The following is a 21,901-nucleotide window of genomic DNA, read 5'->3' as shown; positions in this document are numbered from 1 at the left end:
AACGCATACTGTACTAGTGGTGGGTTTTGCGTGGAAAGAAAGATTACTTCATTATCGATACTCCATCACTAATGGAATTTTACTAATTCTGAGTACGGCTTTTGATCACACTTTATTTGGATAGTCCGGATTTTCCATCTGTAAATCCTCTAGAGATGGTCATACTATCAAAAAACTACAGTGCCTTCAGAAACTATTCACATCCCTTGACTTTTTTCACATTTTGTGTTACAGCCCGAATTTGAAATGTATTACATTGAGATTGTGTGTGCCAGGGCTACACACAGTACCCCATAATGTCAAAGTGTAACTAGGTTTTTAGACATTTATACAAATGTATTCAATTAAAAGCTGAAATGTCAAGTCAATAAGTATTCAACCCGTTGTTATGGCAAGCCTAAATAGGTTCAGGAGTAAAAATGTGCTGACCGAGTCATTAAAATTGCATGGACTCACTCTGTGTGCAATATTAGTGTTTAACATAATTTCTTAAATTTTTTATGACTACCTCATCTCTGTACTCCACACATACAATTATCTATAAGGTCCCTCAGTCGAGCAGTGAACACAGATTCAACCACAAAGACCAGGGAGGTTTTTCAATGTGTCGCAAAGAAGGGCACCTATTGGTAGATGGGTAAAAAATGTAAAAAGCTGACATTGAATATCCCTTTGAGAATGGTGAAGTTATTAATTACACTTTGGATGGTGTATCAATACACCCAGTCACTACAAAGATAGAGGCGTCCTTCCTAACTCAGTTGCCTGAGAGGAAGGAAACCGCTCAGGGATTTCACCATGAGGCCACCATGAGGCCAGTTTAATGGCTGTGATGGGAGAACAGAGTTTAATGGCTGTGATGGGAGAAAACTGATGATGGATCAACAATTGTAGTTACTCCACAATACTAACCTAATTGATAGAGTGAAAAGATGGAAGCCTGTACAGAATAAAAATATTCCAAAACATGCATCCTGTTTGCAACAAGGCACTAAAGTAATACTGCAAATATTGTGGCCAAGCATTTCACTTTTTTTCCTGAATAGAAAGGGTTATGTTTGCCACAAGTCCAAAACAACACATGACTGAGTACCACTCTCCATATTTTCAAGCATACTGGTGGCTGCATCATGATATGGGTATGCGTATAATCGTTAAGGACTGGGGACTTTTTCATGATAAAAAAATCAATGGAATAGAGCTAAGCACAGGCAAAATCCTAGAGGAAACATGGTTCAGTTTACTTTTCACTTGACAATGGGAGAATAATTGACTTTTCAGCAGGACAATAACCTAAAACACAAGGCCATATCTACACTGGAATTCCACACTAAGAAGACAATGAATGTTCCTGAGTGGCCGAGTTACAGTGTTGACTTAAATCTGTTTGAAAATTTATGGTAAGATCTTAAAATGGTTGTCTAGCAATGATGAACAACGAATTTGACAAAGCTTGAAGAATGTTTTAAGTAATATTGTTGCACAATCCAGGTGTGGAAAGCTCTTAGAGACTTAAAAAGAAAGACTCACAGCTGTAATCGCTGCCAAAGACGGTTTTACAAAGTATTGTCTCAGGGGTGTGAATACTTATGTAAATTAGATATTTCTATATTTCATTTTCAATAAATTCATAAAAATGTCTAAAAGCATGTTTCCACTTTGTCATTATGGGATATTGTGTGTAGATGGGTGATAGAAAAATATTTGATAAATGTTTTAATCAGGCTGTTACACAACAAAATGTGAAATAAGTCAAGGGGTATGAATACTTTCTGAAGGCACTGTATCTGTTGATAAGCAACTGCTTGCTAAGGTTACAGTTAAGGTTAAGGGTTAAGGTGCCCAAAGCTACACTGACCATAATGCCAAACCCTGTGTACACTGCAGAGACAGTAATGCTGATGTGTTCAACAGGGTCTGACAGTAGCTGGAGCTATCAGTGGTACAAAGATAACTGTGAGATTAGCTTGTGCCAGTATAAATACACTAACAGGAGACACTCTCACCACCAGTAGAGCTGCTGTGTCTGACCAGGGTCAGTACTGGTGTGAAGGACACAGATTCTCTAGAACCACATGTTCACAACCAAGTATATTGTGATCTACACGAATGTGGCGAGAAGGGGGGCGATAAAAATCCCAGATGCGTACCTTAGTAAACCCAGTAATAGTGAAGTCTTTAATTGCTTTCCCCTGTAACCTTTCTCTCCCCATGTTGGTGTCACGTAGCTAGGAGTGGCGGGTGTGGAGTCAGGCACAGAGAGCAGAGGTTTTGGGAAAAAAACGTATTTATTTCAGTAAGTAAATGGTCATGCCAAAAATAACAGGCGAAAATAATGACCGACCCAAAACAGGACACCAAACAGTCCGGAAAATACAAAACATAACCATCCACAAACAAAACAGAGTACAAGCCCGCACAAAAGCAGGCGGGCATAAAAGGCTTAAATAGCCCTGAAACAACCCCCAAACAAGAAACAGGTGAAACCAATACAGACATAACCAACAGAAAAAGAAAAGGGATTCGGTGGCAGCTAGTAGGCCGGTGACGAAGACCGCCGAGCGCCGCCCGAACAGGAAGAGGAGCCACCTTTGGTGGAAGTCGTGACAGTTGGTTTCTTCACACATGTTGTGCATGTGTCCCACACACTACACACAACAAACCACTTAGATATTATTTGAGTTAAATAGTTGTACAAAATGTATTAATGTATTCAACATGTAGTGACGCAAAATTAAACTCTACACTTTAACCTGGAAACCCCAGTTACAGCTTTGAAACTTTTCCCATCTCTGGTCAGTGGTAAAAGATTCCGCACAGCTCTGCCTCTGATGTACACGCACACACACACACACACACACACACACACACACACACACACACACACACACACACACACACACACACAACACACACACACACACACACACACACACACACACACACACACACACACACACACGCACACGCACACGCACACACACACACATAATAACCCTAAGGCACATCACATAAACAGACAAATTGAAATACAACAGAATAACAAACATATATATATATACAGACAGCATTTACCTGAACTTAACAGAACCATCTGCGGTTATGCGTGTGTGTGTGTGTGTGTGTGTGTGTGTGTGTGTGTGTGTGTGTGTGTGTGTGTGTGTGTGTGTGTGTGTGTGTGTGTGTGTGTGTGTGTGTGTGTGTGTGTGTGTGTGTGTGTGTGTGTGTGTGTGTGTGTGTGTGTGTGTGTGTGTGTGTGTGTGTGTGTGTGTATTGAGGGGGAGGTTGAAGATGTCCATTTCCATTGTGGCACAACTGAGGTTAGCTGGCTTGGCTTGCCACCTGACAACTGAGCAAAGGTTTGAGGGAAGGCCTACACGTCTGTCTGTCTGTCTGTCTACCAATCAATGTGCTTGGTGGGTGCAATATGAAACAAACATATGCACATTTTGATGTCAAACCACAAGCTCTGATCTCGTCAATTCAGGTCTCTATTCTTGTTCCGTCCTAGTGTCTTCCAATAATGAGGAAGGAACCAGTATGTGGCAATGTAGCCAACCATAAAGAAGAAGTTGATCAAAATGTAAACACGCTGTCAACGGCTATTCTATTTTCCGTCTTTGTTAATTTCTCGAGAATCTTTCTCTCTGTTTTTCTGTGTACGGTGAAGAGGTGTGATCTAAGCAGACTGTCATCATATAGGAAGTAAAGGGGTTTGTCAGAACGACTGTAGTTGTAGAGAAAGTCACTTGTCTGTGGGGACAGAATGGAGCACACCTTGCTCTGTTTGCTGCTATGTAAGTACTGAGTTAGTGTGTTTGTTTATGAACACTAATTACCTGATTTACTAAGAATTTAAGGTAAAAAGGAATAAGACATGAATGTAAATGGTGTTTTATCCCTTATTGAGAACATTGCAAACGCTTAGTAAACAGCACTAAAAGGAAATTGCAGCAAATATGCTGTAGGAATATATGAATCGAGAGTGAGTGACCACTCTACATTGATGTTGTATCTCTGTGTGAGCTTTTCTAGCCGATGCCATGCAGACCTGGTTAGTGTGGTGGTGTGCATTTAACCAGGTCATTACTCAGGAACTAAAGAGTGGTGCTAACTCAGTGGTTGCGAAATGTGTTGTCAATGATAATGAATATAAAATGCAATATTTGTTGGATGTGTTGTAGTATCAAGTTGTGATTATTGTAAATGGTTGAGGGTTCCTTCACTACAGTCATAGTAAACTGTGTTAAGAGATTAATGACTGGTGTTTTGGATCTCTGCACTCTCTCTGGGAAGTCAGGTGCCAACATGGGAAGTCAGTGGACATTTAAAGCTGCAGTAATGTAATCCAAAATACAACAAAACAGTCAGCCTGCGCTTGTTGTGGTATACGGCTGAGGGATGGGGCTAAGGAAATTCATTAATCTACATTGTTTACAATAATTGTAATAAAATAACCATATTGTAGGTTATGATGGGATAAGACAGTTGTACTAAGCTAATGAGGGAATTCAAAATTATACTCTTCAAGAATAAATGGCTGTGTTTCATTTAAAAGCGCAAAAATCGATGTAGAAATCGCAGATTGCACCTTTAAAATAAAGTACAGGATGGATTTGGTAAACAGTAACATGAATATGGCATGCTATTTATTTCAAGCTAATATTGGAGCAATGTGACTTTCTTTGTTGTAGTGCTGAGTACACACATCTACTCTGGACACTCTGAAGAGGATGATGGTGGATATTATATTTGTACACTTGATCAAGCCTTCATCTCTTAATGCTTCATCATATTTCTTTGTATGTGATTTTTTAAATGTGCTTTTGAGTGTTTCAAAATAATATGTGTGAAGTAATTGTATCATGCTGGTTTTATTTTGTGCAGGACAGGCAAAGGCTGTTCTGACCATATACCCCACATCCTCCCAGATATTCAGTGGAGAGTCTGTCACTCTCAGATGCAACATACAGAGGGGAGAAGTCACTGACTGGGAATACACATGGAGCAAGGATGATGTAAACTTCTTCAGTAGGAAGAATGAATATGAGATCAGAGAGATTAAGATTTCAGACAGTGCTGAATACTGGTGTCTGGGTAAACATATTGTTAATGGGACGTATTCTAAGTGGAGTGATGCAGTCAGACTGACAGTGACAGGTAAGTCATCTAATCTCTCATTCACAACAGTCCCTCCTTGTCCATAACCACTTGACATTGGTCCCCATTTTAACGAGGCTATTTCATTATTTTAAAAAGGTCTGCCTACAGTGGTTGCTCGACTAAAAGTTTTGTGATTATGCTGCGGTACTTCAACGTAATTTGTGGTTTAGTACGGTACCCTGCGTCACCACTTCATTGCTCCAGACCAGCGCAAGGGGGAGTTAGAGCACTGATTATGCTTTTGGGTCCAACTGTGTCTCTAACTGACAATTAATGGGCAACATAAACCTAAATAGAAACTGATAATTGTGCACGACTTCAGTGTTACTTACCAAAACTGTTACACTAAGGTTTTTATTATTTTATTTTGTTAGGATTATTTTGCTCTTACTGTAATAGTGTAGGCAACTCCCGACCAGTCACATTGTACAGCTCCTGAGTGGCGTAATGGTGTAAGCCACTGCATAGCAGTGCAAGTTGTGTTGCTACAGATGCTGGTTCAATACCTGTGCTGTCCTTGACTGGGAGAATCATGAAACGACTAAGTTTTCGGTTTCTCTCCCTCTAAAAACAAAAATAAATATGTAGTTTATAATAGTTCTGCTATATACCTGTGAAGGTCTTCAGAAAAGAAATGGCTTAAAACACTCCCAGACCAGTAATGCTATACAATTGACCGTGTTAGGTAAGTCTGTTTTTATGGGATTGCAAGAGAAAGAGACAGAATAGTGAGAAAAAGACATAAGGAATGAGGTCAAATAACAGACAGTGAGATCAATGATCAATTATATTTTGATTTTAGGGTAAGGTACTATACCATAATAACAAAATGGGTAATTTTTTTATCTTAAATTATTTGAACATTTAACTAATTTAATTGTGTCATTATCCTTTGTAACAGATCAACCCCAAGCTGTCCTGAGTGTCTCTCCTCAGTGGCTGAACCCTGGAGACTCAGTTACTCTGAGCTGTGGGGTTAAAGAGTCATCTACAGGCTGGAGGTTCTTCTGGTACCGAACTGTTCCCTACACAGCTGGGTTACTGTCCCTATCGGACTCGTCCTACTCTGTTGAGCCTCTATCTGGAGATGGGACTACTGAAGACACCTACACTCTGATCCCTGCTGGTCCAAGTCACACAGGAGGATATGTGTGTAGAGCTGGGAGAGGAGACCCAGTCTATGACACACTCTACAGTGAACCTCAGTTTTTCTGGTCAGGAGGTAACTAACTGCATTGAAACTGCATTTAATCCCATTTAAGTCCCCCTCATGTGTATATATAACTACTGTATACGTTTGTCTCTGTCACTCTTTGTTTCAGATCCGCAACCATCAGTGTCTCTCAAAATAAGACCTAACAGAACTCAACACTTTACATCAAAGTCTCTCTCACTAAGCTGTGAGGAGAAGAGGAACTCTACTGGATGGAGACTGAAGAGATACAGAGAGAAAGCAGTGGAATCAGAGTGTGTCTCTAACTGGGGATCAAGAGCAGGGTCCACATGTACCATCAGTTCCACATTTTTTTATTTTATTTTTATTTTATTTTTATTTATTTTTTTTTATTTTTTTTTTTACCGTTATTTTACCAGGTAAGTTGACTGAGAACACGTTCTCATTTGCAGCAACGACCTGGGGAATAGTTACAGGGGAGAGGAGGGGGATGAATGAGCCAATTATAAACTGGGGATTATTAGGTGACCAAGATGGTTTGAGGGCCAGATTGGGAATTTAGCCAGGACACCGGGGTTAACACCCCTACTCTTACGATAAGTGCCATGGGATCTTTAATGACCTCAGAGAGTCAGGACACCTACATACACATACACAGGGGACAGTGGAGTGTACTGGTGTGAGTCTGGATCAGGAGAGTACAGTAATGCTGTCAACATCACAGTGGATGGTACGTCTATTGTCCAACATTCACTAACCTTTTTTACATTACAATGTATGATAATGATGTTCAATTCTGTAACTGAATGGTTGCATTTCAAAGAATACAAGCTCATCAGATGTTAATATTGTGTGAGTGATTACTCCAGATTTACAGATTTATTGACATGCTATGTTACACAGTTGGCACTCTGATCCTGGAAAGCCCTCCCTATCCCATGACTGAGGGAGACTCTGTGACTCTACGTTGTACAAATAGATATCAGGAAACAAACCCAATACCGAAGGTTGATTTCTACAAAGATGGAGTACTCATCAGGAATGAGACCACAGGAGAGATGACCATCCCTGCAGTATCCAAGTCAGATGAAGGCTCCTATAAGTGTAAATTTAATGAAGGAGAATCACCAGAGAGCTGGGTGACAGTGAGAGGTGAGAAAATAATTATGATCACATTACATTTTCATAATATCTGTGGTCATCAGTCATTTGTAGTGTTAAAAAGCACACTGTAGGTTTGGAGTTGCAAGCTCAGGCTGTTCATCTGATCTCAAGTCAGTTGCCAAATATATAATGTATCTACAGAATTGTTTCACTTTGTCCACTACTTTATTTTGATTTTTTTAACTACCTCAGTCTGATGGTGATTTTATGTTCTCTCTCCAGGCGTAACTCCTGGACCATCTACATTAGTCCTAGTAGGAGTGGTTGTGGGCCTGGTTGTTGCTGGTGTTCTACTGGCCATTCTCCTGGTACTGCTGTGTCGATATAAAAACGCCAAAGGTGAGACTTTTATAATTTCTCATTAAACTTTTTTGTTCATGTTTAGGAGAAAAATGTCTAATTGCAAAAGTTCAAAACATTAATGACCTGATATAATAGTATGTATTTCTCATTGCAGGTTCCTGTTGCAACAGGACTTTCTCGTGAGTACACCTGTCTTTCAACTACGTTCCTTTTCATACAGTAAAATATAATACGTGTGTTTCATGACTATCTGTAACGTCCTGACCAGAGTTCTTATGTGTTTTGCTTGTTTAGTGTTGGTCAGGACGTGAGCTGGGTGGGAATTCTATGTTGTGTGTCTAGTTAGTCTGTTTCTGTGTCCAGCCTAATATGGTTCTCAATCAGAGGCAGCTGTCAATCGTTGTCCCTGATTGAGAATCATATATAGGTGGCTTGTTTTGTGTTGGGGATTGTGGGTGGTTGTTTCCTGTCTCTGTGTTTTGTCTGCACCAGCTAGGACTGTTTCGGTTTGCCACATTTTGGTTGTTTTAGTATCGTTGTAAGTGTTCACTGTTTTCGTTTAATTAAACATGTTGAGCACTGGCTACGCTGCGTGTTGGTCCGATCCCTGCTACACTCTCTCTTCTAGTGAAGAGAGGGAAGGCTGCCGTTACACTATCTCTCTCCCTGTAGTCCCCCCCCAGCCCCAGAGCACCAACCTGGACCCCCAACAGGACCAAGGATCTACCCAGGGCCGGGCTCATGATGCTGGGTATACACATCGGCAGCATGGTCAGTCTCCCAGCCCAGACCACTGTCAATCTCCCCTCTCTGTAACTTCACACACTTGCCCCACTGACTTTTCACCATCCACTTTGTATACAACATGTTACTGTACTTTAAGTCCCTAGACAAGCTGAGGGAAAACCAACCCATTAATCTTCCTCTCCTTAGCTGGAGCTAACATCTACAATACAATAATGACAATGGTACTGTAGACTGTATGTTAAATTTAGCATGAATACAGTATAGAGTTGTTGTTGCTGTTGTTCTTCATATGTTTAATATGACTAGCATACTAACACTCAGTAGAGATATTAGTGTATTACCTGTATATTTCAGATGCTGGTGCTGCTACTGCTGGACCAAGTGAAGTGATGTACGCCCAGATTCAACCTAAAAAGGAAAGTAATTCTCAACTTTCACATAAAATAAAACAAAATGTAGCAGTGTTTTTTACTCATCAAATAGGAGTTCTGAGGAGCTGGTTAGTACTGGTACTGTGTATTACTTCCTTTTTAATATTGAATTGTGGACATGCACATCTATGATGGCAAAGTGGTCTTCCAAGTAAGCAAAGGTAAGACTCATTAGCCAGGGTGTGGTATCTAAAGGGAAACAATATTAAATATTTTCATTTCTGTGTTGAATTCCACATAGAAATCTACGTATGCATGACTACCAGTTCTCCCATATTGCCTCCTTATCCTACAGACAGGTCATGACGAATAATGACATCAGTGGTGTTTGACTCTTACTGATATTTTCAGTGTCCCTGCATGGTCTGGAAGGTCACTGTTCCAGTTAGGGTGTTTCCGTGTCTATGTGTTTATGTCTATGTTGTCAGACAGACACCCAGCAGCCCGGTCATTGTCACTGCTTCTGAGAAACAGAAACAGGTCGCCACAGAGACCACAAGTCACAGGAAGTGACATCACCACAAGAAGTTACCTGGAACATAGAAAGGGGGCCTTTGTCAGTAACCTGGGACCTACTACCTTCTGAAAAAGTTGGCATGTGTTTCCATGTCCCTCAGCCACACTGACCTATGAGCATGCAGAAGAAGTCATGCAAACACTTCTGCAGGTATATGAAGCCAAGATGAAAATGCACACACTGTTATATTTTTGCTCTCTCTAGCTCTCTCTCTCTAACCCCTCTCTCTCTCTCTCTCTCTCTCTCTCTCTCTCTCTCTCTCACACTCTCTCTTTCTTTATATTTCTCTCTCTCTGTGTCTCTCTCTCTCTTCCCCCGAGCCCTCTATCTTTCTCTGCAACTTGAGTGGTCTGCTCATAAAGTAACAAGTTACCGGTATCTGTGAAACACCATGACCAAGACCATTAACCACACAACCAGCAGCAGCTAGGAAACACATGCTCCAAAACCACCACCATCAGACTGATCAACACAGTGAAATACCCCAAACACACCCACAGCTCATCTTCTAACTCTCAAGCTGAGTGAAGGGGTATTTTCAGAGAGCAACTATAGAACGTGACCTCCTTTTCAGCTAACATAAAGGAAGCCCTTGTCAAAAGGAGGTCTCTGCTCTTTCTACTCTTTCTTCTCTGTGTGTTTTGGATAGTCAACTGCTAGCTACCAGTGACAGTGATAGATAAGGACATACAGCCTGAGGAAACAGTCATACAAGACCATAAAGAGATGTCTGGTGGTCCCTTCTCCTGCTTCTCCAACCTGGGAATACTACTTCTCCTACTCTCTAACCTCCACTATGGTAAGTTTTGTAAAAAAAATAAAAGACTTTCTCCTGTTCATGCTTTGTATTGAATGTGCTTTCTTGCCAAACAGGATATATTCTGTCTTGCCTAAATGGATAACCACTTACTGACTTTAATCAGTTGGCTGCTTAGGGTCTTTTCAACGGTCTCCTTATTCTAATGTGAAACCAAGAGGGTAGAATCATCCCCAAACAGGATCTATTGCATGTGCTTGCTTGCCTAATAAAGTAAGGAAAACCGTTAGCTTTCTCTAACTTCCTTGTTGGTTTTTACATGGTGTGTGTTGACTGTACATGCCTGGTCGTCAGTGATTGGTTGGATATTTAGAATCTTTTGCTTTATTACTGTGTGATAAAACCTACATAATACCTATATTCAGGAACACATCATGATTAAGTGATTCTGCAGTTTTGAATGAGTGCCAATGGTGTGGTTGGGTCAGCAGCTGTTGCAGTGCTTCTTGAATGCAAAGATATTACGACCCTGTGCTAGATGCTTGTCATTCATTAAATTTAAGTCAATTCGGGATTGTATCAAATTATTGTTTTTATTACAGCCGGACTAGGATAACTGCAGTTATGCCCTAAATACCACACTTCATTGAGCTGTAAACTGTCTTAATTTATCTTACTTCAGACAGATATGTATTTGTAATGCCACCCATGCAGTATATAATGCATTTCTGGTGGATAATGACACAGTAAACACAATGGTATTTGTACTTGTGAGCTGAGGAGGGGTTATTAGATCCACCCCCACTTCTCTTTTCCTGTCATCTCATCCTGTACTTGCTATACCGTACTTACATGAATAATTACACAGTAGTAAGTGCACTGAAATGTAAAGTGTAACCATTGATTGGTGTCAGAATGCTAATGTACATGTTTGTGTTTCAGGTGTGGGTGTTTCGTCATACTCATCGTTCCACAAGACAGTAGGGGAATCCGTGGAGATTCCTGCAGACTTAGAGGGGCAAAATGTCACCACAATGCAGTGGAAGTACAGAGGAAAGGATATTGCAGAATTCAACTCAAAAGTAGTTGTATATTCACCAGGATCCCAGTTCGATGGGAGACTAGAGATGAATGTATTTAACTTCAGTTTAACAATTCGGAAACTGACTCTGCAAGACTCAGGGGAATTTCTAGTTATTGCTGAAACAGACAAGCAGATTCTCACTAAGGCTGTCACTCTGCAGGTTCATGGTAGGCAGCTGTCAGCTTTTTTTTTTTACATACATACATACATACATACATACATACATACATACATACATAGATAGATAGATAGATAGATAGATAGATAGTTTACTTTATATGGATATCTATCTATCTATCTATGGTGGGTGCAACATGAAACAAGCCTCTGCACATTCTGATATCAAACCACAAGCTCTGATCTCACCACTTCAGGTCTATATTCTCAATTCTTCCAATAATGAGGAAGGAACAAGTGTGAGACCATGTAGCCAACCATAAGAAGTTGGACAGTATATAAACACGCAAATGCTACTATCTCACAGTCTTTTTACATTTCTCTAGAATCTTTCTAGAAGAGGCATGATCTCAGCAGACTATCATCATATAGGAAGTAGAAGGGTTTGTCAGAAGGACTGTAGTTGTATAAAAAGTAACTTGTCCGTGGGAACAGAATGGAGCACACCTTGCTCTGTTTTCTGCTATGTAAGTACTGAGTTAGTGTGTTTGTTTATGAACACTAATTACCTGATTTACTAAGAATTTAAGTGAAAAAGGAATAAGACATTCATGGAAATGAAGAGTTTCATGAATTAGCTTAATTTGAGTTTTTTTATCCCTTATTGAGAAAACAGTGCAAAAGCTTAGTAAATGGCACTAAAAGTAAATTGAAGCAAATGTGAAGAAAGAAAGTGACTACCCTACATTGATGTTGCTTCTCTGTGAGAACCTGAGCTTGTGTAGCCGATGCCATGCAGACCTGGTTAGTGTGGTGGTGTGCATTTAACCAAGTCATTACTCAGGAACTAAAGAGTGGTGCTAACTCAGTGGTTGCAAAATGTGCTGTCAATGACAATGAATATAAAATGCAATATTTGTTGGATTCATTGTAGTATCAAGTTGTTATTATTGTAAGTTGTTGAGAGTTCTTTTGCTACAGTTCTAGTAAACTGTGTTAAGAGATTAATGAGTGTTGTTTTGGTGTTTTTGGTCTCTGTACTCTCTCTGTGTGAAGAAAATGGCAAGACAGTGGACATTTATCAACGTCATCTGTGTTTATTTTTTTAGCAAACTTAACATGTGTAAATATTTGTATGAACATAACAAGATTCAACAACTGAGACATAAACTGAACAAGTTCCACAGACTTGTGACTAACAGATATGGAATAATGTGTCCCTGAACAAAGGGGGAGGGTCAAAATCAAAAGTAACAGTCAGTATCTAGTGTGGCCACCAGCTGCATTCAAGTACTGCAGTGCATCTCCTCCTCATGGACTGCACCAAATTTGCCAGTTCTTGCTGTGAGATGTTACCCCACTCTTCCACCAAGGCATCTGCAAGTTCCCAGACATTTCTGGGGGGAATGGCCCTAACCCTCACCCTCCGATCCAACAGGTCCCAGATGTGCTGAACGGGATTGAGATCCAGGCTCTTCGCTGGCCGTGGCAGAACACTGACATTCAAATGTAGAAAAGGTCAAGGGGTCTGAATACTTTCCGAATGCACTGTAGGTGGTATAACCAGCCATAAAGCAGTTATGAGCGTGGGTGTCAAGTAAAGTGTTACCGTACCTTCAATATCATGGATTGCTGCATGTTGCAAAAATGTATATTACTATTGTGACGCAATAATTGCCATGGTAATTTTGTAAAAATACAGTCAATGAGCATTATGGGTAATGGAGTCATTCTACAGATTCAAAATGGGCCTACAATTGCTTACATCAAATGCATTAAGACAGCACAATCTCCCCTGGCAACATTGCCATTCCAAACACATTTTTTATAAATAATAATATACAAAACACAGCGACATATGTCGTGGCAATTTCCTGTATTACCAAATGATGAGAGAGCAAACCACACACCAGTCAGAGTTATACTTAAACTTCACCTTTAATAATAATTAAGCTTTTGCAATAGCATTTGACTTTCAACATTTCAGTATCTCTAATGAAAAGTTGAGAGTGGCCAACATAATGGCAACTGAGATCTTTTATAGCAAAGATCCACCCCCTAGTCGACATGACAAACCACAGATAATAGGAATTTCTCACAAAGACTTTTACTTGAGAAAGGAGTATCCCTTAGCTAGACAGCATTCGCTATAAATTATCGTTCAGTTTGGTCTCCTAAACGAGGTTCTAATCTCATTCTTGGTACTTCACAGAGTACCAAAACATTACCTCATCCAATGGCATATATCAATTGTCAATTCTAGATACGCCCATCTCAAATACACCCCAACCTGGACAAACTCACTGAAGACAGTGAGCCTCTTAGGTCATATACTAGGTCAAGATAAGGGCAACCTCAGAGGGGACATACAATGGTTCCAGACACTGCCATACTCCTCCCCCCAGTGAGAAAAGGAGGGAGTGACTGGCGTACAGACATTGTTTAACAGATACATTGACATATGAATTTTAGCCTGACCTCTCCCCTCTCTGGGCCCCAAGTGACTAAGCCCTAGCTGAGAAGTGATAACTGCAACTGCCAACCCTATAGTCCAAAGGGAAATATTTTAATGACAAGTATCTCACAAGCATATTATGAAAATAAAACATCTTATCTATGTTACCCAACTAATTCTGATTCATCCCCAACACATATCAAGTGTACAGCAAGATGTAAGAGGACGACACTCTTCTTTTTAACCTAAAATGAAGAAAATCAGCCCAAAATTGTAGACTCTCCCGCAGCTTACAAGGCTTATATTATAATATAGATAAGCAGCATTAGGTCAAAATGGATGAGAAACAGTCTTTAGCATTTTCTGGAAAGTACTTTTTTTTTTGTACAAATAACATCAGTCAGACCATTTTCTCATCACCCTGAGAGAAATTCCAAAACAAACTAAGAGGAATTCCTGTTTCTAATGCCGTGAAACATCAACAGACTTTGAACAGCAAATCTGTGTGTTTCCTAAAATACTCTGTTCTGTTTTATCATTACCTCATCATTCAAATAAAATGTAACTTTATTTACAAAAGTAAATTAATCACACATCTATATGAATAATCCAGAGTTGTTTTCTTCAGTTTTTCCCCCCCTAAGAGTGATGTCCACATCCTACCCTTTAATTTCCTTCTTCTTACATAATATCTATTTGTCATAATTTAATTGCTTCTATCAATTTTCATCCAGTTTTATTTCTTTGTGGATGGTTTTCACGTGTGTCAGCAGGCTAGACTTTTGAGTGAAGCTTTTCCCACAGTCACCACAGCTAAATGGTTTCTCTCCTGTGTGAGTCAATTTATGCATGGTTAGGTGTTGCTTGAGATTGAAGCTCTTCCCACAGTCACAACAGCTAAACGGTTTCTCTCCTGTGTGAGTGAGTTTATGCTTTCTTAGGTTCCCCTTCAAATTGAAACTTTTCCCACAGTCACCACAGCTGAATGGTTTATCTCCTGTGTGAGTCAGTTTATGCTTCCTTAGGTTCCCCTTCAAATTGAAGCTTTTCCCACAGTCCCCACAGCTAAACGGTTTCTCTCCTGTGTGAGTACGTATATGTTCAGATAGGGTCCACTTCTGATGGAAGCCTTTCCCACAGTCACTACAGGTAAATCGTTTCTCTCCTGTGTGAGTAAATATATGCTTTTTAAGGGAACCCTTCTGACTAAAGCCTTTTCCACAGACACCACAGCTAAATGGTTTCCTTCCTGTGCCAGTCAGTATATCTATGGTTAAGTGTTCATTGAGATTGAAGCTCTTCCCAAAGTCATCACAGCTACAGCTAAATGGTTTCTCTTCTGTGTGAATCATCATGTGCTTGGAAAGATCTCCTTTCACATTGAAGGTCTTGCCACAAACAGGACAGCTGCAAGGTTTCCCACCATGACAGAGTTGGACATGTGCCTTCAGTTTACAGGTGGAGTTGTAGTTTGTTTTGCAGAAGCAGCATTCACTGGGTCTCTCCTTGGGGAGAGTAACATGCCTCTGTAGGTCAGCTTTCAGAGCAAACGTTTCACCACAGTCACAGCAGCGGTGAGTTTTTCTAGACATGGTGATGGGTTTGGAACAGTGTTCCCCCAATGGAGGGCTGCTGTCAAGTCCTACTGGGTTGCGGCTTACAACGGAGCAATGGCTGGAGTCATTGTTTTGATTATATGGAGGGTCACGGGGATTGTCGAGACCCTTTAGGTGGGTCACAGTGCCAAAAGGTTTAGAATCCACTGGTTTAGAGTCACTGTCTCTGTTCTCCACAGTCTGTGTTTGGGGAAGAGTCAAGGACCAAAGTGGGTCCTCCTGATCACATTCACTTTTCACACAGAAAGGAGTGAACTTAAACTCTATGATATCAGCCTCCAGCCTTTGAAGCTGCTCTTCCTCCTGACTGGTGCCGAGTTCCTCCTGTTCCACTTTAATCTGTGTGTGCTCTAGGTCCTCCTGCCCCAGACTGGGGCTCCACTCCTGCTCACAGTGCTGCTGCTCAGGGGGAACCTCCTCTTCAGAAACTATGGGAGAGAGCTGCAGGGAGTCTGGAGGGAAGAAGAGGAGCAGAGGTTTGCTATATACCACATAATTAAATAGAACACCTGAATCATACAGTCATCAGCCTTTAGACATGCCTGAGTACACGTAGCTACACTAAATATACAAAAGTAGTATGTTCTTATTTCATTTTACCATTATTTTATCAGGTAAGTTGACTGAGAACACATTCTCATTTACAGCAACGACCTGGGTAACAGTTACAGGGGAGAGGAGGAGGATGAATGAGCCAAATGTAAGCTGGGGATGATTAGGTGACCGTGACGGTATGAGGGACAGCTTGGGAATTTAGCCAGGACACTGAGGAAAGAGTGCCTCTATGTGGTAGATTATAAGGTACTAACTGAGCAAAATACAAGTTATCTGAACACAAGTGTGACGTGTAGAGTATTTTTTTAATGTTTTGGTCAAATATCACGACTAAGTTCAGCATATTGGTTATGGAATTGGACATTTGAAACCAGGGTTATGATACTGGGCTATAAATCGAAAATCCACGACAACAGGAAGCAGAAACAGTACTTTTAAGATAATTTTTCAACAGAGATCAACTTAAATCAGGTAAAAACTGTCAAACGAGCCCCAAAAAGTGCTGTGATTTATTGATTTTTATGAAATTACTGAAATCATGAAAATGCGTTTGGCCTGCCCAGCTAATTGGCAGTGTTGGGGAATAGTGAACTACATGTAGTTTAAAGGACCAATGCAGCTGTTTTTAAATCAATATCAAATCATTTCTGGGTAACAATTAGGCACCTTACTGTAATAGTTTTCCATTCAAATGGCAAAAAATTGCTCTTAAGCAAGAATTTGGCTAGGGCTGTCTGGGAGTGGTCTAAATGGGGAGGGGGAATCTTAAAACTAGCTGTTATTGGCAGAGGGGTTTGGAACTGTCTTTATTATTGGTATATCAACCAATATACCGCTTGGTGATGTCACCAGGCAAGCCAAAACTCCCACCCATGCAAACAGGCTGATTAGAAGGTCCTGTGTAGATTGCATTTTCAACCAGCAAGTATCAGGAATTCAGCTATTACAGTCACAACCTGTTACTGACAGGTGTATTACATTGAGCACAAATCCATGCAATCTCCATAGGAAAACATTGGCAGTAGAATGGGCTGACTGAAGAGTTCAGTGATAGGATGTCACCTTTCCAACAAGTCAGTATGTCAAATTTCTGCCCTGCTAGAGCTGCCCCGGTCAACTGTAAGTGCTGTTATTGTGAAATGGAAACGTCTAGGAGCAACAACGGCTCAGCAGCGAAGTGGTAGGCCACACAAGCTCACAGAATGGGAGCGTCAAGTGCTGAAGTGTGCAGCGCGTAAAAATCGTCTGTCCTCGGTTTCAACACTCACTACTAAACTTCCAAACTGCCTCTGGAAGCAACGTCAGCACAATAACTGTTCTTTCGGGAGCTTGCCGCCATTGGACTCTGTAGCAGTGGAAACGCATTCTCTGGAGTGATGAATCACGCTTCACCATCTGGCAGTCTGAAGGGAAAATCAGTGTTTGGCAGATGCCACGAGAACACTACCTGCCCCAATGTATTGTGCCAACTGTACAGTTTGGTGGAAGAGGAATAATGGTCTGGGGCTGTTTTTCATGATTCGGGCTAGGCCCCTTGGAAATCTTAACGCTACAGCATACAATGACATTCTGTGCTTCCAACTTTGTGGCAACAGTTTGGGGAAGGCCCTTTCCTGTTTCAGCATGACAATGCCCCCGTGCACAAAGCGAGGTCCATACAAAAATGGTTTGTCAAGATCAGTGTGAAAGAACTTGACTGGCCTGCACAGAGCCCTGACCTCAACTCCATCGAACACCTTTGGGATGAATTGGAACACCAGCTGCGAGCCAGGCCTAATCGTCCAACATCAGTGCCCAACCTTACTAATGCTCTTGGGGCTGCATGGAGGTCCCCGCAGCAATGTTCCAACATCTAGAGGAAAGCCTTCCCGAAAGAGTGAAGGCTGTTATAGCAGCAAAGGGGGAACCAACTCCATATTAATGCCCATGATTTTGGAATGAGATGTTCAATGAGCAGGTGTCCACATACCTTTGGTCATGTAGTGTAGTTTCTTAGCAAAGAGCAATTCCTCAATTTCTGCAGGACTGTCTGGGAATGGGGATGGGAAATCTGAATACCAGCTTTTATAGTTGCGAAGAGACAGAATCACTAGATCACTTATTCTGGTATTGCACCTATGTAGCTTGTTTCTGGTCACAGGTTCAGGAATGGCAGAAAAATCACACCATTCACCTAAAACTAACCCTACAAATAGCACAGTTGGGAAATTTGGAAAACCATAGTCAATAATCAAAAAATAACACTTAATAAAAATATATAACTTTGACTTACAATCTGTAGATACTATACATTTTGTACCTTTCTAATTGCATGTGCAACAACATAGCACAGTTGAAAAATATATGGCACACGGAAATCGTAAGCGGGTGGTCTACAGAAATAGGTGGGGTTGGCTGAGGGTAGCTAAGGGGTAGGATTAAAAGCTCATGATTTATAATAGTTATGACTGGAAACACTATTTCACATTTACCTGATATGTTTAAGTACAATCTATCTAGATGTCAGTGCTGGGCTCAATTCAAATTAAAGGTAGTCAATTCAGGTCATATTTATTTAAAATGTTGAAATGTAAATAGTTTGGTAATAAATAGCTTCTACAGTTTATTGAGAAGTCATTGAAAATAAATGAATATTTTACAATTACTGAATTGGAATTTTAGTTTACTTTCTGAATTGACTGCCTTCAATTTGAATTCAGCCCTACCCTGATGTATATCAAATAACTATATTTTTGCTATGTAACTAACGTGTAATAAAAAATAAAAATAAATTTAAATGGCATGTATGTAAAATGTGTGTAGAGTTTTGTCGTCCGATGACAAAAATGGGCAGCAAAAAAAAAAGCTGTTATTGGCAGAGAAGTTTGGAACTCTTTCTTATTGGTCTATTAACTCATTTACCGCCTGGTGATGTCACCAGGTAGGCCAAAACTCCATCCCACCAAAACGGGATGAAATGGCTCTTTTCAAACAGCTCTTACACTGAAAGGGCATTATCATAATTTTATCATAAAAAATATAAAACACAGGAAATCACGTTTTTGACTGCACTAGGCCTTTAAGTGAACTATATTTTGTTAAGGGTGGCTTTCATGTCACTTAACTTCCTTCAGTGTGAAGTACCTTCACAGTATACCTATTAAGTTAACCTACTAAGCCCACCAAAATCGAAGTTTAGACATTTATAACATATACTGGCCTAATTTTTGTAGAAGTAGATATAAAATGACAGATTCATCTCGTGAAGTTTTATGACTTTACTTTTAAAAAAAATGTATTAGAAATAAAATATTTGATCAAATATGTGAAAAGTCTGGACTGTGCTTAATGGGTACCGAGTGTACCCTTTAAGCTCATGCATAGGTATTCCAAATAAGCCAACCTCTTAAAAAATATATTTTAATTAATTTCCAAATGTTCAAAACTTAAACTGACATTTCTTATGTAAAATGATTTACTTGTCAAAAATATAAACACAACATGTAAAGTGATGGTCCCATGTTTCATGAGCTGAAATATAAACAACCCCAGAAATTTTCCCACACGCACAAAAAGCTTATTTCGATAAAAAAAGTCATCCACCTGACAGGTGTGGCATATCAAGAAGCTGAATAAAAAGCATGATTATTACACAGGTGCACCTTGTGCTGGGGACAATAAAAGGACACTCTAAAATGTGCAGTTTTGTCACAAAACACAATGCCACAGATGTCTCAAGATTTGAGGGAGTGTGCAATTGGCATGCTGGCTGCAGGAATGTCCACCAGAGCTGTTACCAGAGAATTGTATGTTCATTTCTCTACCATAAGACGACTCCAACGTCATTTTAGAGAATTTGGCCATAAGTCCAACCAGCCTCACAATCGCAGACCATGTGTAACCACGCCAGCCCAGGACCTCCACATCCAGCTTCTTCACCTGAGGGATCATCTGAGACTAGCCACCCGGACAGCTGATGAAACTGTGGGTTTGCACAACCAATCATAACGGACTTCAATGTGTATGTTGTTGTGTGGGTCGAGCGGTGTGCTGATGTAAACGTTGTGAATAGAGTGCCCCATGGTGGCGGTGGGGTTATGGTCTGGGCAGGCATAACCTGCTGACAATGAACACAATTCCATTGTATCAATGGCAATTTGAATGCAGAGATACCATGATGAGATCCCGAGGCCCATGTGTGTGCCATTCATCCGCTGCCATCACCTCATGTTTCAGCATGATAATGCACGGTGCATGGTGCAAGGATCTGAACATGAATTCCTGGAAGCTGAAAATGTCCCAGTTCTGCCATGGCCTGCATACTCACCAGACATGCTACCCCATTGAGCACGTTTGTAATGCTCTGTATTGACCTGTACGACAGCGTGTTCCAGTTCTCGCCAATATCCAGCAACTTCGCACAGCCATTGTAGTGGAGTGGGACAACATTCCACAGGTCACAATCAACAGCCTGATCAACTCTATGCGAAGGAGATATGTCCCGCTGCATGAGGCAAATGGTGGTCACACCAGATACTGACTGGTTTTCTGATCTTGACAAACAGGTATCTGTGACAAACAGATGCATATCTGTATACCCAGTAATGTGAAATCATTAGATTTGGGCCAAATGAATTTATTTCAATTGACTGATTTCCTTATATAAACTGTAACATGTTGCGTTTATATTTGTGTTCAGTATAGATACGAACCTATACATGCTATCTTCGGTGTGATACACAGCAGTCTCCGTAGCCGATCATTCTCCTCCTGGTACCCCACTACCGTTTTCTCAACTGCCCCGAAAATCTCCACAGCAGCAGCCGTTAAACGCTCGTTCAAAAACACACGCAAGAACTCTAGTTTAGACATGTTCTGTCAAATTAGCTTTGCGTTGCAAATTCAACTGAGTCAGTTGGTATTTCTTTAGTCAACACGGTGAATGTTGAAAATCAAAACAAATTCGTCTCCAATCCTACTTCCGTGTTCCACTCAAGGAATTTTAGACGATTCCTTGGTTCTAGCTAGCGTGTGGCAAGCCCAGAAACACAACAGCGCCGCCAGCTGGTTGGGGGGTTTACTACCGTGCAAGGCAGCCAGTCTAGAGACTAGTAAAGTGAAACGATTACTACATTATTATTTTTTTAACATTAGAAAAACAGTGGTTATCATAAGTATAGGATGATCTGGGAGAATCGATTATTTCTCAGGAGTCGATTGTATATCAATGAATGAAAATAGTCTTCAAGAAATGGACGGAGATCGTTTCTGGAAAGTATATATTTAATGTATCAACAATAACATCAGTCTGACCATTCATTCTCCAGAGATAAATGGTTTCTCTCCTGTGTGAGTTGCTTTGTGCTTCCTTGGGTAACCTTTGAGACTGAAGATTTTCCCACAGTCGCCACAGCTGAATAATTTATCTCCTGTGTGAGTCAGTTTGTGCACCGTTTGGGTCTATAGGGTCCGCCTTAGCCCGAGAATGTACTCTTAAGGAGTGTAGATGAGCCTACCGTTACTCCCTAAGGTCCAAGAACTTTATATGTTATTTTTCAAAAGTAGACGGGCTCTAGCAGCCAAAACAGCCAAATACTCCATCTAAATGTGAATGGATTCTCAATTGCAATATCGTTCTAGAAACTTTCATATCACATAAAAAGAATTTCACAACTGCAAAATATGCACTTAAAAAATGTGTTTCATTGTCACATACACCGGATAGGTGCAGTAAATTGAATTGTTTTACATGGTCACCCATAAGGCGCCCCTGGAGCAAATTAAGTAAGGCGCCCCTGGAGCAAATTAGGGTTAAGTGCCTTGCTTAAGGGCACAGACA

General features: G+C 40.6%; 2 protein-coding genes across 4 annotated transcripts; one reads left to right on the top strand and one right to left on the bottom strand.

Annotated features, from left to right (window-relative positions):
- Nucleotides 1–3,496: 3,496 nt before the first annotated feature.
- LOC139534888 (uncharacterized) lies at nucleotides 3,497–12,541 on the top strand. Of its 3 annotated transcripts, XR_011667024.1 has the most exons (12): nucleotides 3,497–3,797; nucleotides 4,695–4,739; nucleotides 4,888–5,160; nucleotides 6,065–6,385; nucleotides 6,486–6,756; nucleotides 7,317–7,489; nucleotides 7,724–7,840; nucleotides 7,959–7,983; nucleotides 8,433–8,575; nucleotides 8,906–9,649; nucleotides 10,149–10,298; nucleotides 11,199–12,541. XR_011667024.1 is itself a non-coding variant. In XM_071334418.1 (10 exons), the coding sequence occupies exons 1-9, from the start codon at nucleotides 3,767–3,769 to the stop codon at nucleotides 8,547–8,549; spliced, it is 1,329 nt and encodes a 442-aa protein (XP_071190519.1). In that variant the 5' UTR covers nucleotides 3,498–3,766; the 3' UTR covers nucleotides 8,550–8,575; nucleotides 8,906–9,045. The 3 variants fall into 3 exon arrangements, 2 of the variants coding, with proteins under 2 accessions (XP_071190520.1, XP_071190519.1); XM_071334418.1 differs by lacking the exons at nucleotides 10,149–10,298; nucleotides 11,199–12,541 and having other exon boundaries at nucleotides 3,498–3,797; nucleotides 8,477–8,575; nucleotides 8,906–9,045; XM_071334419.1 differs by lacking the exons at nucleotides 8,906–9,649; nucleotides 10,149–10,298; nucleotides 11,199–12,541 and having other exon boundaries at nucleotides 8,099–8,569.
- On the bottom strand, nucleotides 12,535–21,046 carry LOC139534889 (gastrula zinc finger protein XlCGF57.1-like). The gene is made up of 2 exons (XM_071334421.1): nucleotides 20,775–21,046; nucleotides 12,535–15,980 (listed from the first exon to the last, which is right to left on the bottom strand). The coding sequence occupies exons 1-2, from the start codon at nucleotides 20,932–20,934 to the stop codon at nucleotides 14,632–14,634; spliced, it is 1,509 nt and encodes a 502-aa protein (XP_071190522.1). The 5' UTR covers nucleotides 20,935–21,046; the 3' UTR covers nucleotides 12,535–14,631.
- Nucleotides 21,047–21,901: the final 855 nt, after the last annotated feature.

Source organism: Salvelinus alpinus, chromosome 11 (genome assembly GCF_045679555.1).
Source record: "Salvelinus alpinus chromosome 11, SLU_Salpinus.1, whole genome shotgun sequence".
Classification (NCBI taxonomy): domain Eukaryota; kingdom Metazoa; phylum Chordata; class Actinopteri; order Salmoniformes; family Salmonidae; genus Salvelinus; species Salvelinus alpinus.
The sequence above is the reverse complement of the archived record's forward strand: the minus strand, read 5'-3'. Positions and strand labels throughout refer to the sequence as shown.

Excerpts from the sequence above, each read along its gene's own strand:
- LOC139534888 (XM_071334418.1), top strand. The coding sequence starts at position 3,767 with ATGGAGCACACCTTGCTCTGTTTGCTGCTAT. Across the intron at positions 4,740-4,887 it reads ACACTCTGAAGAGGATGATG|GACAGGCAAAGGCTGTTCTG; the intron begins GTGGATATTATA and ends TATTTTGTGCAG. Across the intron at positions 7,841-7,958 it reads TCGATATAAAAACGCCAAAG|GTTCCTGTTGCAACAGGACT; the intron begins GTGAGACTTTTA and ends TTCTCATTGCAG.
- LOC139534889 (XM_071334421.1), bottom strand. The coding sequence starts at position 20,934 with ATGTCTAAACTAGAGTTCTTGCGTGTGTTTTTGAACGAGCGTTTAACG. Across the intron at positions 15,981-20,774 it reads ACCGAAGATAGCATGTATAG|ACTCCCTGCAGCTCTCTCCC; the intron begins GTTCGTATCTAT and ends TCTTCCCTCCAG.